Raw genomic sequence first — 16,433 nt, forward strand, 5'->3', positions numbered from 1 at the left:
TGTATGATGCTGAATATTCTGAGATATCTGGGCCAGGTGAGCTCTCTGTATTCTGAGGTTAGGAAGTCAATACATTATGGCCATGTTTTTCTCAAATTGGGTCTCTTTTCTTTCTTATTTCACCATTTCAGACTTGCATTCGCTCTAAACCAACATTACAACAATACCCAAAATGCAGGTATTTGAATATGGAAACCTAAAGGCTCACTATCAAAACATATAATACATTTCATATATTGTTGTATGATGATGATAAGCATAAAAACAGAAAAAAGCAACAGTTATATATGAGAAACCAGATAAGAGACCCTTAGACCCTAAAGGAGTTTTGCCAAAATGCACCATCTAATGGGTGCCAATATAATCACTACAAAATACATAACACTTAGGAGTTGAAGTGTCGATTTAACTTCTGCTCCACCCATCAATAGCGCATCCTTTATGTTTTTCACCTCCATGCCAGGGTGCACATGCCTGCAGTTGGTGTATGTGATGAACTGGTTTCATTCTAGAGGAATTCACTAACTTTCACAGAAATGTTTTTGCTTTTAATTAGTGGGGTTGATGACATTCGCTAGAGCCCCCGATGTTCATATTGTGAAATGTGAACAGCACTTCACTGGGTTCGTTACACAAGGTTTTTTTTAGGTGTACACCAATGGTTCTTAATGCTGCTTCACAATTCTCAGATCCATTCCAAGCTTTGAGGATAATCATAGACTATGTTAATGACTGACATTTAGATTGCTAGTATGTACATTTATTGCATATTGATATATTGAATATCTGTTGTGCATCCGACCCTTATAGGTCAACAGTAAACAGCACGGGTATAGAATGCGCTGTGGAACATATGTTCTATCTTCGCCCCAGCAGTATAAAGCCGGCGTTGTTTGTCATGAATTGGCGCTGCATATCATTCATGTCCCTCCTGCCGTGCATCCAGGCTTGAATAGCTAATTTCTACTATGATCTGCACTTAAAATAGGACGAGGGCTTAACAGTAAAGTTTAGCAAAAAACATAACTCAACAAAACAAGCATTTACAAAGCCAAAAGGCTGCAAACCAGCACCCGACCAATTGGCTTTGTCAATGTTTGATTGTGTGATGACAGGGGCTGCTTCGAAGTGGAGTACACGTTCTCTTAAGAGCACCTTAGAAGAACTGATCTTACTGTTGCTTGCCGCCTCTTCTGTGTCTTCGTACTAGAGTAAAGCCCCCATTTCTCACCAGACAGCACAGTAATTACTTCTAAAATGAAGGAGAGAATCATGCTTGCTATCAAATATGGATTTATTCCTTGATCCAACTTGACACCCAGCTACATTGAAAACAGATTTACACTTAGCTGAGCCTCAGGGGATTGTGGTTTATTCCATTTCTGTGCTCTCGCTTCACTTTGTTGCTGCTTCCATGGCATGTTTTGACTCCTGTGTAGTTTACTTTGTCCTACATATGATTGTAAACCTTTAATGCATCCATTTTTTCAAACGTTTAGTGGTATATTTTTACGTAGTTAAAGTACAAGGATGCCATTGGTTCTATGGAATATTTTCATTCATATTCTAAGAAGTGATGTTTTTATTTTAAAATCTTTTTATCACCATATCTTTTGTAGTGCATACCTTGATTTCTGTTTCTGACCTACATGCTGTTCTTGATGCTAATTATAGCACCATGCCTCAGCACCTGCCTGTGAAACCAACAGTGCATGCTTTCACAACAGTAGTGCATTCTGAAAGGGGATGAGGCTGGAAGGGTGAATTGTAAAAATTGAAGAAAGACAAGCATTGGAAATGCAATAGGTCTCGCAGTAGTAAAGTTTGAGCTATAGGTGTTATTTATTTTTTTGTTTTTTATTTGTGTTGTTTTTTCTAAATAGCTAAATTAATAGCTTTCTTCTTTACAAAGCCAATAGTTATAATTTTTGTAAATGTGACACCTCTAGCATTTGTAAAGCAACATGTTTTGTATTAACGGGACTTATATGTGACTTATATGTATTGATATAAAAAAATCAATGGCTTTAAAAAAAATTAATAATTAATACGTAAATAAAATGGATTTTATTTTATATTGCCAATAGCTTAAAGTTTATTAAATATATTTAGTGAAGATGCTGTGGTTGCGGTGGGTGAGTGAGGGTGAGTGAGGGGTTGAGGGTGAGGGGTTGAGGGTGAGTGAGGGTGAGGGTGAGTGAGGATGAGGTGTTGAGGGTGAGTGAGGGTGAGTGAGGGTGAGTGAGGGTGAGTGAGGGTGAGGGTGAGTGTGAGTGAGTGAGGGTGAGGGGTTGAGGGTGAGTGAGGGTGAGGGGTTGAGGGTGAGTGAGGGTGAGTGAGGGTGAGGGGTTGAGGGTGAGGGGTTGAGGGTGGGTGAGGGTGAGTGAGGGTGAGGGTGAGGGGTTGAGGGTGAGTGAGGATGAGTGAGAGTGAGGAGTTGAGGGTGAGTGAGGGTGAGGGGTTGAGGGTGAGTGAGGGTGAGGGTGAGTGAGGGTGAGGGTGAGGGTGGGGGGTTGAGGGTGAGTGAGGGTGAGGGTGAGGGGTTGAGGGTGAGTGAGGGTGAGGGGTTGAGGGTGGGTGAGGGGTTGAGGGTGAGTGAGGGGTTGAGGGTGAGGGGTTGAGGTGAGTGAGGGTGAGGGTGAGTGAGGGTGAGGTGGTGAGGGTGAGTGAGGGTGAGTGAGGGTGAGTGAGGGTGAGGGTGAGTGAGGGGTTGAGGGTGAGTGTGAGTGAGGGTGAGGGGTTGAGAGAGGGTGAGTGAGGGTGAGGGTGAGTGAGGGTGAGTGAGGGTGGGGGGTTGAGGGTGAGTGAGGGTGAGTGAGGGTGAGGGGTTGAGGGTGAGTGAGGGTGAGAGGTTGAGGGTGGGTGAGGGGTTGAGGGTGAGTGAGGGGTTGAGGGTGAGTGAGGGTGAGGGTGAGTGAGGATGAGGTGTTGAGGGTGAGTGAGGGTGAGGGTGAGGGGTTGAGGGTGGGTGAGGGTGAGTGAGGGTGAGGGTGAGGGGTTGAGGGTGAGAGGATGAGTGAGAGTGAGGGGTTGAGGGTGAGGGGTTGAGGGTGAGTGAGGGTGAGGGGTTGAGGGTGAGTGAGGGTGAGGGTGAGTGAGGGTGAGGGTGAGTGAGGGTGGGGGGTTGAGGGTGAGTGAGGGTGGGTGAGTGTGGGTGAGTGAGGGTGAGGGGTTGAGGGTGAGTGAGGGTGAGGGTGAGTGAGGGTGAGGGTGAGGGTGGGGGGTTGGGGGTGAGTGAGTGAGGGTGAGGGTGAGGGGTTGAGGGTGAGTGAGGGTGAGGGGTTGAGGGTGAGTGAGGGGTTGAGGGTGAGGGGTTGAGGTGAGTGAGGGTGAGGGTGAGTGAGGATGAGGTGGTGAGGGTGAGTGAGGGTGAGTGAGGGTGAGGGTGAGTGAGGGGTTGAGGGTGAGTGTGAGTGAGGGTGACGGGTTGAGGGAGGGTGAGTGAGGGTGAGGGTGAGTGAGGGTGAGTGAGGGTGGGGGGTTGAGGGTGAGTGAGGGTGAGTGAGGGTGAGGGGTTGAGGGTGAGTGAGGGTGAGAGGTTGAGGGTGGGTGAGGGGTTGAGGGTGAGTGAGGGTGAGTGAGGGGTTGAGGGTGAGTGAGGGTGAGGGTGAGTGAGGATGAGGTGTTGAGGGTGGGTGAGGGTGAGTGAGGGTGGGTGAGTGAGGGTGAGGGTGAGTGAGGGTGAGTGAGGGTGAGGGTGGGTGAGGGGTTGAGGGTGAGTGAGGGTGAGGGGTTGAGGGTGAGGGGTTGAGGGTGAGGGGTTGAGGGTGAGTGAGGGTGAGGGGTTGAGGGTGAGTGAGGGTGAGGGGTTGAGGGTGGGTGAGGGTGAGTGAGGGTGAGGGTGAGGGGTTGAGGGTGAGTGAGGATGAGTGAGAGTGAGGGGTTGAGGGTGAGGGGTTGAGGGTGAGTGAGGGTGAGGGGTTGAGGGTGAGTGAGGGTGAGGGTGAGTGAGGGTGAGGGTGAGTGAGGGTGGGGGGTTGAGGGTGAGTGAGGGTGGGTGAGTGAGGGTGAGGGGTTGAGGGTGAGTGAGGGTGAGTGAGGGTGAGGGGTTGAGGGTGGGTGAGGGGTTGAGGGTGAGTGAGGGTGAGTGGTTGAGGGTGAGTGAGGGTGAGTGAGGGTGAGGGGTTGAGGGTGAGTGAGGGTGAGGGGTTGAGGGTGAGTGAGGGTGAGTGGTTTCGGGTGTGTGATGGTGTGTGAGTGTGAGTGTGTGTGAGGGTGATTGAGGGTGAGAGAGGTGTTAGGCAGAGGGTGTGTGACGGTGTGTGAGCGTGAGGGTGTGTGAGGCTGAGTGTGAGTGTGAGTGAGTGTGAGTGGGGGGGTGTGAGGGTGATGGGGTGTGAGGGTGAGGGGGTGTATGTGTGTGTGAGGGTGAGGGTGAGCGAGGGAGTGTGAGTGTGTGTGAGTTGTTGAGGGTGAGAGTTAGGGTGTGTGAGGGTGATGGTGTGAGGGTGATTGAGGGTGTGTGAGGGTGAGGGGATGAGGGTAAGGCTCGTTTAATTAAATTATTTCTGTACCTAGGACTTTTGTAAGTCAAAATAGCTCGGTGCCATTGTATTTTGCACACTGCCATAGGGAAATTCATTAGAAGTGTAATTTACAAGAGACCCGGGCAGCAATTGCGTAAGTGCATCGACCTCTCTTTGAACCAAGCCTCGCTCGGAACTAGCTCTCCAGAAAATTACCTCGTCTGTCAGCAATCTGAAGCGACGCCAACACAAATGTCTCTTTTAATGCCAGACTGAACCGCGCAGGCGTTCTGATTTTCTGCTTCGGATAAAATGGCGGCTTTTCCGGTGTCGGAAATAGTCATCCCTTGGTAAATGCCCAAAACAAACAGGGTCAGCTGACACTTCTACTTCTGTGTCATAATCGCATGCCCATAAGAAAGATGGCGCCCTTGGTCAGAGCGATGGGGGTGGGATTATTGGAAGTCACTTCCTGTTAAGGCCCTGCCAGAGTTAAAGATGGCGGCCGTGGGGGTGCTGGAAACGGTAGAGAAGCTGCAGGCAAGACTGACCGGTGACGGCGAGCCTAAGAAGGTAAACACCGGGGCGACACGAAGGAGAAACATAATCGGGGGAGGGAAGGAGAAGGATCGGCTCCGAGATCAAGGCGGACGGGGCAACCTGAGGAGCGGGTGGTTTACGAACATAAGAAGGACGGTGTTAGGAGTGAAGAGAAGAACAGTTAAGGTAGTATTGGGAGCAGTAGGAGGAAGAGATTCGATGGAAGGTTGCAGCGGAAAGACTGTAGAAGAGTGCTGGGAGAGAGAGAGAGTGGGGAGGAGAGTAGGAGGAGGAGGGGGAGGAGAGTAGGAGGAGGAGGGGGAGGAGAGTAGGAGGAGGAGGGGGGAGGAGAGTAGGGTAGGCACGGCGAAGTGAAGAGACAAGACGGAGGGGAGGGGGAGGAGAAATGCGACACGGCGGGCAGGGGGGGGGGCGGAGCGGGGGTGTGGGAGGAGTGCGCCCTGAGGGAAAATACAGCTGGGGGCATGTGCACGCGCTTTTAAGCTCAATGCGCATGCGCATTGAGCTTAAAAGTCACGGGCACTGCAAGGAATCGCCACGATTCCTTGCAAGTTGGACAAAGAGTGGATAAGCCCCCATAGTCTCGCTTGCTCGATGCGCATGCGCATCGACAGGCGAGACCTAAAAAACCATGCCAGTTCCTGACTAGTAATCTAGCGAAACTTCTCTCTTCAAGAATCAATGTGTGATCTACCACAGCTGACCACACACTAGTAGTTGCCTTCAGAGCAGAACTTCCCAGTGCCCTATCAATGGTTAGGGTGTCAAAGCCTTTGAGCACCAGTGGCAAGGCACCATTTTGTATTTCATCTTAACTGCAGAAAATCCTAGTATTGTTCCTGGTTGTCTCTCATGATTACCCCACACTCTTAGGTAGGCATGCCTGAGTAATTAGGCCAGATAATGGTCAGGGTCATTGTTTGTCGTGTCAAACAGTATATACCCTCAAACAGGCTCTGAAGAATAAAACTTTGTTCATCAGTTTGGCTACCCCAATGAGTCCAACAGTTGTGTCAGTGTACAAGCCCCTCTCGGTTTTAATCTGCTTACCTGCCGAGTATATACACAAGTGTTGGTAAATTATCGCTTCTATATATGATTCTCTGTTCTGTCGCTCATGATAATACATAGAGTATGTAATTACATCAGAACTGCTGTTGGGTTAATTGAACAGTGTGGCGAATGCCCGTGCTTAATTTCAGCAGCTGGTTGCCGGTGGTCGTCCACTGGCACTCATTTTTTAGGACCGACACTTCTTTTTCCTTATGTGAAATGGACTAAGAGCAAGAGAGGGAAAACACACTAGGGGAAGAGGCAGGAAGAGAAATACGGGGAAACTGTCACAGAGGGATAAAGCAGTAGTGAGATTAAGGGACAGGCAGTGTGAGTGTGTGATACTTGATTAAAAACATGAGCTGGACTCATGACTACGCAGGCTTGGTACTCGGAGCGCCGATATTTAAGGGGGCTGACCGAATGTTTCTAAGCCGAGCCTTGGGCATTTAATAAAGGATAACATGGTCAAAAGCTCCACTTAAGCCCTACAGGAACAGTAAGGCCTATTTGACAGAAGCAGAGTTGGGAAGATGCCCGATCACATCCTTAGCCCCTTTCTGTAATTCCTGACATTTTTGCCAAAAGCATTTTGCATCCTTTGCTTGTAGTTTCACGTTTCTGAAAACAATCTTGTTTTACACAGTGTATATTATTTTTTTATGTACAGTATTCGAGGCGTGTTCAGAGAGTGCATTGCTAGCCGAAAGGGGCAACCTGACATATTGCATAGTAATAGTGATTTTATGCTTGTGTCTGAAGGCATTCGGTTGGTTTTGGGCAGAAATAGAATCAATTGCTGGGGTTTGAACTGGTGAATTTCGGAGATGAAGGGGGTAGTCTGATGCACGGTGACCAACAACCAGAGAGGGGTTGACTAGCGACAGGGAATGTCCTTGGGTTCTTTTGTTTTCTTATATTTACACTTTTAGTTTTGACAATTATGGCTATTTGTGCTGGGAGACAACTCAGTATTTTCAATTATTCTGCATGATCACCTGATTTAGTTTAGATAGCTGGCTTATAGATCATGAAGTTGGTCTTGATTCATGCATGCCATCATTAAATGTGGTAAGGGGAAGATTTTAAAAAACATAATTTCTCTCATTGACTTCTACTGAAGCTGAGGCAATTTCAGGAGAGAGACAGCCAAAATAAGGCAATTTTTTGCTTCAAAATGCGGGAGGTTACCACCTAAATCGGGTCTATTGGCATGTATGTTGATTGTTTGCATACTTGTATGGAAATCTGTTGTAGTTCTCTTAAGGCGGGAGTAATGTGCTTGATTTTCTTCTGTCATTTAATCAATTCTGCTGCTGCAGGGAACACAACATTGAATGCTACTGACGAGTCGAGGGTGGCTGGTGGTGGTGTGCCGTTTATCCATTAGCTAGCGGGCATGATACACCACCAGGAAGGTAGCCTTCTCTGATAAGGGTGGGTGGAGAAAGGAGGATTCCTCATTGTTAGGGTTGCTTTAATTCTTTTCCGTAGTTGTTCCCATGGATGTGAGATTCTGTGATTGAGCATAGCTGGGTAGGTTGTCTTGATACAGTTGAGTTTTGGGTTGTAAGTGAGTTATAACTTGTCCATTATTCAATGTGGAGTGGAATGTGCCAGTGAGGAGTGAAGGGCTGACAATGCACCAGAAAGTTTAGAATTCTTTGGGGGCGTGCTTTGATAATTGTGAAAGAGAATCTCATCTTTATATGCGCCGGCGTTGAGGGAGTTGGGGGTGCTGGCAAGGTCTAGTAGATGTGCAAGTTATTGTGCATGTTTTGCAGTAAAAAGATAGGGTTGGCACTTAAGTTGTTTTAGCTTGAGTTGTTTCACAGGTGGTTTCATCATTTAAAGGATCCTTAACAAAAGCTGATGTTTATCTTGAAGAAGGCCATAAAGAAAGAAAGAGGAAACATCCCATCTCAGCATCCATACCCAAACTCTGGAATAAGCTAGGGCTCTCCTGCCTGCAGTTCAGGAACAAAATAAAACCCACCCTGGGAGGCATGCATACCTGCCTCACCTCACAGCTGCCTCTGTCTCAGCCCTCTTTCACGGTTTCCTTTACACACCACTTGACCTACAGCCAAAACCACTGTGATCAGTAAGGCAATACCTATGCCCCTTTTCTCTGCTGCTGTGTAGGTGTTTTATCTGGGCTGCGTAAAGTACCTTGAATGGTGCGCTACATAAACAGCCTTTCATGCGGTACTAGGAAACCTTCCTCACTTGATATGTGAAGTTCAAGTACATCCTTTATCTTTGTATAGTCCAGTTCTGCCCACAAGACAATATCTCAGCTACATTATAGTCATAAATGTTATACAAATATGCAATGGCAGGCAGCCAAAATGACTGTTTCATTTTTTGCTTGTAGCAGCTTTCACACAGAAGTGTCTTTTGTTTGATCTATGTTATTTTTACTGCTTGGTCATTTCAGAGCAAAGAGGACTCAGTGTGCATGGTACTTTCACCATGGATGCTCTTGTTTCCGTATCTTTATTTATGGAGTTCATTTATGGCATCTACAGGGAGCAGAACATTTGCTTCTGAGGCAAGCATGTAGGGTAGGTGGGGGACATAATGTCTTGGTAAGTGTTTGTAAGAGTGTGTCTTTACCCTGTCTTGTATATCTAGAAGTGAAAGGAGTGCTTGATGCGATGTACCCACCAGAGGTTTTCTGAAGCATCTTCAAATTATTTTCAGTGGTATATTGTGGCGCTGTGGAGAAGCAGACCAGGACAAACAGTTACGCGTTCACTATGGGTTGTTTTATTTTGAATTGAAACAAGGAATTGTGGGCCAGCTCCTGGTTGTCTTTTTTTCTCTACCCTCTGAGAATAGCGGAAAAGGGGATTCCGCCTTCTTCTTCTTTCAGGCTTTGATTGAGTGCCTCGTTGAGACCCAGTGAAACATGTAGGGGGGAGAAAACAAAAAGAAAACACCTGGTAAGGGTAATGACCTTATCTTGGTATCTCTGCGTGGGTTGCAGGGGGGAGTGTCAGCGGTTAACACTCAGTACCGTCACCAGTAAAGCAATAGCGGTAGTAGCAGTAAGTGCTCTTGGCGTAGTGTAGCCTTTCAACCTGCCGTCTCAACTATACTGCCTCCCCTATGACTCTCACCCTCACACTGCCCCAAGGTTTCCCCTTACCTTGTCAAGCTATGACCCTCATGGGCCGTGGCTGGCTTCCTCGTGTTGCCAGATAGGGTCCGGCGTCCCGTCTGTCTCTCCTCCTTCGGCTCCCGAGCGTCGGGCTCCTACTTCCGGATGGGGATCTACGTCTGCCGAGATGGTTCTCCATTCTCCCAGCTGGGGCCTGACGACCAAGGTCTGAACGCGGCGGCCATCTTCCTAGAATCCTCGGTTCTCCTCTTCCAGGACTCGAAACGAGAACGACCCTTCTTTGGTTTCTACGTTTTAAAATCTGAGCCAGTCACCCAACGCAGTCACGTGACCCAGATTAAAGAGACAGTGTTCTGACGGCACGTTCTGTGAATAAAGAACGGGACAGGAAGAAAGGTGAGCAGGAAAGCGTTCTGGCCCCGGCGTATCCACCTCCACCGTCCATCCTTCGAAGTCACATATATGTTGACATTTTTTAAATCCCCTTGATGTGGAAAGGTATGTAAGACTGATCTGACTAGTCCAGGGAAGTGACACACAGACAGTTAAAGTGGGAATGGCCCAGATGCTGGGATCTTCTGCATCAATTGGAGTGTGTGGGTGAATTCTATGGAGGCAAGAAGATCTTGAGGGTTCCTACATAGTCTGGCTGTGGGAGTCACTAGAAACATGTCTGTAAGGAGGGTGCTATTGCTGTTTGAGTTGTAAATGCAGTTAGAGGTTATGAACTATGAAATATTTTCAATGTGGGTTTTGTTTAAGCTAAATGGCCAGATGACAAGATTGAAGAGGAGAGAGAGTGCCATTGTGAGGTTTCTTAAGAGCTTTTAAAGTGGGGGTTGCCAATGATTATTGTTGTTTATGTGCAGAGGCTTCTATGAGCAATGATGAAAGTACCACCTGTTTTCCCTGAGTTGTTTTATAGAGTAGTGTGTGTCCAATTTAAGGGAGAAAGTGATGTTTAGTTTGATTTCTGTGACTGGTATGGATATGTTTGATATGGGCTATGGAGTTACATTGGAGAGTGAAAATTGATGAGAATCAGGTACATTGAGTTTGCTAGTGAATAGGTGGTGTGTGGTGTACAAAGGATGTGGAAGAATGTAGGTGATGTGCGGCTATGTTTTGTACAAGTGTGTGTTGTAGTTGTGTGGCACCATATGATTTGAATAAGATGTAGGTACTGGGTGGTGAATCACCTGTTGATTTTATTTAGGTGACAAGGGCAAGAGTTCTGCTAGCTCTTTTTGATTCCCTAACAGAAACAAACAGGAGTTTGCCACAGATATCAACATTTTCTACTCTGTTAACTATCATGTATGTTCTGGGATGCCCTAGCATTACATTAGAGGGCGGTGAGTGGTGGTATGTGGCCTAGCGCTAGGAAATCACAATATATCTCCTACTCTACCCCTCCTTGCATCATCTGACTCCTCTTTTACTATACCGATCCCCTAAAACAAACCTTTCTAAACTCATCCCTCTCAGTCCTGCCCTCCAAAACTCTTTTTTACTCATCCAAAAGCCTCCTACTACTGCCAAGACCAAAAAAAAAAAATTATTCACTCTTTTATCCCTCCACTATCCTTTTCAATCGAAATTAACAGACTAACATGTTCACTTCTCAAATTACATATTAAACTATACTAAACTTTCGCTTCTTTGTATTTTAATGAATTCTTTCTTCACTTTTCTGTATGTATTTATGTACTTCTCCATTGTCAAAAATTCAATAAAATCTTATTGAACTAAACTATACTAATATACTACCCAAATAACTGAATAACATATCCACTGCTCAAATTACTTCATATTTTTTTTATTATACTAATTTTCACAGTAATCCTTTATGGGTTCCGGAGTGGCATGCTACTCGCCAGAAAAGCGCTTCAACGCCCATCAGGGGTAACAAGTGCTATATGAATGCAAATCTTTCTTCCCCTTTTATCCGTCCTCTATCCTTCTCACTCCAAGTAACTGACTAATATCCACCACTGAAATTACTTCATATTTCACCACATTAATTCACCACTAATCCTTTGTAGGCTTCCTGAATAGCGTGCGTCAACAAGCGCTATATAAATACAAACCATTGTCCTCCTCTATCCTTCTGCTATCATTCCAAATCCAATTAACTGACTAACCTATCCAACACTTAAAATGTACTTGCATGTTTCACTACACTAATTCAACACTATGGGTCACGGAGTAGCGTGCTACTCGCCAAAAAAGCGCTTTGACGCCTCTTCAGGGGTAGTAAGCGCTATATAAATGCAATTACAATACAATATAATAAAATACATGAGGACACTTTCATTTTTGTTAGGCACAGGGAGATTAATTGATTTGTCCAGAACCACAGGATGTTCAGCGTCATTGCCCAGACTCGAACCCAGTTCCCCAGATTCGATCGTCGGCCGCCCTAGCGGTTAGGCCAACTCCTCTTCCCAACTGTAATGTAACTGTAATGAAAACAAACATACCTTTTCTTGGTAATTTTGTTTACTTTCTGGTTCTGCGACTCCTGCCGTGGGGCGCTCATAGGTTAGTCAGAACAGGGAACGTAGGTTCCAAGGATGAGGAGGCCTACAGGAGATCATTGAGAGAAGTCTTTGAGATATCTGGGGGTCCTGTGCAGGCTTTAATTTATTGCCTTTTTTAAGGTCTTTGTATAGACGCTACCTAGGAAATACAGAAAGATAGCGGACTTTAGGGTAAGCCCCTCTCAACCAATGTTTTTGTGTATTTCTTATTTTGCCATTGCTTGAATGGCTTTTCCATAAAACCTATGGCGTTTTATGCATAGTTACCTTGTATACTTACTTTATCCAATTTATGTGCCTTATATGCTTTGCTGGTGAGCTTCAAAAATCAGTTTTGTTTGACAGCAGATGCAACATGATGTGTACCCTGTAATTGAGACTTGGTATGTGTTCTTTGATGTATTTAGTTTGCTGTCACAACAACATTTCAGTTGATGATTATTGGCTTTTTTGCTTAGGAAGAGTATGATTTTTGGATGCCTAAGCCCGTCATAAAGCAAACACAAATGAACATGCAGAGGTGATTATTAATTATTACTGTCTTACTTACTATGTGAGACCCCTGGAGTGGAGGATAGTGCAGTATTTTGCTTTACAGACGTTTTCAATTCAAGGTGATTTTGGATAGGTGTTTTAGTTCCTGCACATTTACATTTTTAATACGTTTCCTTTTTAATATAACGCAAACATCATGTACATGGGTTATCAAGGTGCTTAAACTCATTGTTGCAATCAATTCAAACACTGTATGTCAAAGAGACCATAACACAGCAAATGTTGCGGGTGTGTTATGAATATGTAATTGCAACAAGCTGGCAAAAGAGTTTATAAGATGTTTTTTCAGAGGTGTAGAAATATTTCTGCCAGTTGTATTAATGACAGAAATGGATCGGGTTTGATTTAGGAAGACACTTAAAAGCAAGGTTTTCGTTTGTTTTTTCTGTCTGCTTTTTAGTGTAGTTTGCTTTTCCTTAATGCATTCACACATGCAATCATGTACATAACTGCACTATAATAACTAAGCCTCAGTAGTCGTTACTTCAATATGGGAGTGGGCTAGGCTTTCCTTTAAGCGTCCATGGAAGAAACAATCTTACTACAACATATGAGTCCTTGAGAATAGTTACTAAATTGGTCTAATAATCTCTACATGGATTGGGTCATAGTGGCCATGGTTGAAAGCAGGAAGCAGCAGTGTCAACATCTTCCCCAAATAACTTGAAATTGATCAACATGTGTTAAAGTTGTTTGAGCATGTTAGCCCCTATGCAGTAATTATGAGCCATACAATGGGTGATTGTTCTATAAAACAGAGAATAAATAAATGTTTAGTACAAACAATTGTTTAAATTCAACAATGCGTTCATTCTGCAGAATTCAAGCAAAGACGCGAGAACTGCGTGAAAAGCAAGCCCGCGAACGAGACTATGCGGAAATTCAGGATTACAATCGGGCGTACGCATCCGACGATGACCCTATGTATGCTGGGATTTCATCCTATGACCCTTCGCAATCCAGCGGGACAGGAACTTTGAACAGCAGACCTCAAAGTCCCAGAGAAGGCAGGACAGTGGAGGCTTTGTATGCCCAAGTAAAGAAACCACGGAATGCAAAGCCTTCACCTGTAGACAGGTAGGCACCACATAAGAATCAGCACTTTTTTACCCTCAGATGAACTGTCATTGCTGTCTGTGATGGACTCAGGGCCTGCGAGCTGTAAGAAGAAGCTGTACTGAGGCGCCTCCTTGGCTCTTAAGACAAGCTTTTAATTGAAGACTTTGTAGCTCACACAAATCTAAAGATAATTGGATGAGAAACCGATGTTGAGATCACATTGCTAATGAGTTTAATGGATTATATATTATTGCGTAAATTGCTTAAGACCCACAGTATAGTCACTGCCATGAAAAAAATGGAGATTAAAAGTGAAAAATTGCTAATTTAATAATTGGAGGTACTGAAAAATGGTGTATTTAGAGTCGGGAAGAGCAATTTAAAACATCGTAAAATAATTATGGTACTTGCGTTGCCTTCTTTTTTTGTTTCATTTGTCACGCTGGCTGTATTTTTGGAGCTCTTTATGCAGTCGGATTTACCACCCTTCGCATTTCAATTGAAAAGGGAATAGTGGTGTGCAAATTCAGCTGCCATTCAGAGTCCCTTTTCACTGTCCATGTTACTGTAGGACAGTTGGGCTGGAACCCTCTAAAGCTACTACTGGATTTGTAAGTGGAATTTAACTTGGTCCTTGATAAAGGGAGGATTATGATTCTGGCCTTTTGCTCTTGTTGTTACCCTACATTGGGCGATTTAGAACTGCTGCAAATACCCCTCAGGCTGGCTCCAGGGGTAGCATTTCAGTTGTGCCTCATTGCATGCGATGACAGACTGGAAACCATGAGGAAAAATGAAAAGCAAAATTAATTCTCAGCTTTTGTAGATGTTATCACAATTTAAAAAAATAGGCTGCGTGGACGGTGTGCTTTTTCTGTAGCCTTCTTGTCTTATAAAACATTTATTGCATTTTGTTTAAATAAAAGTATGAACATTTTACACAAATCTGCCTTTTATAGAGTTTGTCGATTTGGCATGGCATGCACTTTTTAATCTCTTGATGAAATGATCATTGCTTCTGCAAATTGTTACAAATTCTGGGGGTAGGGATATAGATTAATTTTATATTAGTAAAATATTGGCGGCGTCTTAATGGAATATGCAAAGTTTTTCAGAAGTTGCTTCTCAGTTTTGAACTCTGCACTGCACCGGAAACCCTTCTTTGCGAGCACTTTTGCGTTAATGTTATCCGAATTTGCCACCCTTTTCTCTAAGAATGCTATGTCTCATAAGTGGGGTGTGCAGAGTATTCATGTAAAATTCTCAGAAATCGTGACAAATTTATTGAGGGCCTGGTCCAAAATGAAATTTATAAATTTGAGTTTCAGGGTTGATACTGTTTTTTGTGAGGATACTCTTTTATAGTAACAAGTTTACCAAAGGCAATGCACGCTAATCTAGTAAAACCCTTGTCTACATTAAGTCTGCACTGTTGGACATAACAAGGTGAATCACTCATGTGGAACACTCCAAGGCGCGATTGAACTTCACTGCCCGATACTCCGTGGAGACACACTTTTCCATTTGTTCAAAATGTGTACAATCCTACATCCACCACGCCTTGGAGTGTCCCACAGTAGTGATTCACCTTGTTATATCTCGTACTACGGATACAACACTTAAATAGAATTCTCCATCCACCACCAAAGTGTCAAACAGTCAAGGGCCCTGTCGGGTCGGAAGTATCACAGACGGAGCGACTCTCCCTACGATACTTCAATTTTCCTTAGCCCTGAGGAGTCGCGGGAAGACTGTCGCTTACGCGACGAAACACGTGTCGGCTGGTTTCTCTTGAACATTAAAGACACCTTTTCCGACGACTGATTCCAAGAAAACTAATTATTTGTTTGCAAATGAACGGCTTTGTCTCCATTGTCTCGTATGTCTACATTGACACTACTGTTTATTTCTTAGTGGGCATAGGTTTTTGTCTTTTACTATACGCAGTGTTAGCCTGGGCTGACACTACATTGAGGAGTTACAGGGCTCATCCCCTCACACTCTTTGCACCTCACAGGTCACTAGAATCGCCCAATATTTTTGCGCTAATACTTAGCTGTGCGCCCTTTTCTTGAACCTGACTAAAAAACCCTAGTCTCAGACCCTTACGCACTGTTGGACTGACCAGCTCTTTAAGGTTCGCTAGATAGATTGCTGAACATTTTTCCTAGTTTATCTTTTCCGTATACTGTAGTTTATATCGTTAGCCTCCTCTTCGGATTTTTACAAGTTGCATATGCATGCATGCAGCAGCATCCGTGTAATACATTTCTGAATATTAAACTTATAATTAAAGTGCATTCTGAGGCGGGTAATATACCGGTACACGCTAGGAGGGGCCACTAGAATTCTGCAATTCTGCAACTGCAGTGTTTAGCCCATGATTATGAATCTAATGCATTTGCCACATAATTCACAGTGTGCTACATAATTTACAGGTCTCAACAAAGTACATTTTGTTTCTAGCTCAAATAGATCAAAAGTCACTTTAAAAAAGTGCATCACATTGTTCCGCAAACTTTTTTACGGTTTAAATGGTCACTTTTCAGGTGAGAACTTCTTTATTAAGCTCTTACCTGATGCTAATGAGGTGCAGCGTCTGCTCAGACAGTATGAATGTTTGTTAAAATGTCAAATTAGCAAATTATTATTGCTATAGAAAGTACAATATTTTACTCATTATTGCCTTTTTTGCCACATAATTTAGCCAACCTTGCCACATAATTTGCTGCTCCATTACTGTGCAATTCCAATTGGCCTTGATGTAGCTTCATTACCATTGAAATGGCTAAATTTAATCAGTGTAAGTGAAAACTGTACCTGTTGTGGCGTTTGGTGTATAGAGGGCGTGGGAAGATACATTTCTAAAAGAAGCCATCCGCTGTTTTCTATTGTCCAAAGTTATGAAGTTAGAAAGACAGTTGTTCTTGGTAGATATTACAATGTGTTGGATATTTTGTTAGTTAAAACATGCAGAATGATTTATGCTCTGAGAAGTAATCTTTAGAAAGAAGCAGTTGGATAAAAGGGAAAAGATACAATGTAATATATTGTATTTTCAGAGCTCTC

General features: G+C 44.3%; 1 protein-coding gene across 7 annotated transcripts in view; it reads left to right on the plus strand.

Moving 5' to 3' along the window:
• PARD3 (par-3 family cell polarity regulator) overlaps positions 1-16,433 on the plus strand; it is a 1,412,997-nt gene that overhangs the window by 1,128,191 nt on the left and 268,373 nt on the right. For 4 of the 7 annotated variants that reach the window (XM_086941535.1, XM_086941533.1, XM_086941534.1 and 1 more), the window contains one exon: positions 13,125-13,382. The exons of the other annotated variants lie outside the window; for them this stretch is intronic. In XM_086941535.1, coding sequence (XP_086797661.1) covers positions 13,125-13,382 — 258 coding nt within the window. The remainder of the gene's footprint in view (positions 1-13,124; positions 13,383-16,433) is intronic. 7 annotated transcript variants of the gene reach the window in all.

Source organism: Lissotriton vulgaris, chromosome 10 (genome assembly GCF_964263255.1).
Source record: "Lissotriton vulgaris chromosome 10, aLisVul1.2, whole genome shotgun sequence".
Lineage (NCBI taxonomy): Eukaryota > Metazoa > Chordata > Amphibia > Caudata > Salamandridae > Lissotriton > Lissotriton vulgaris.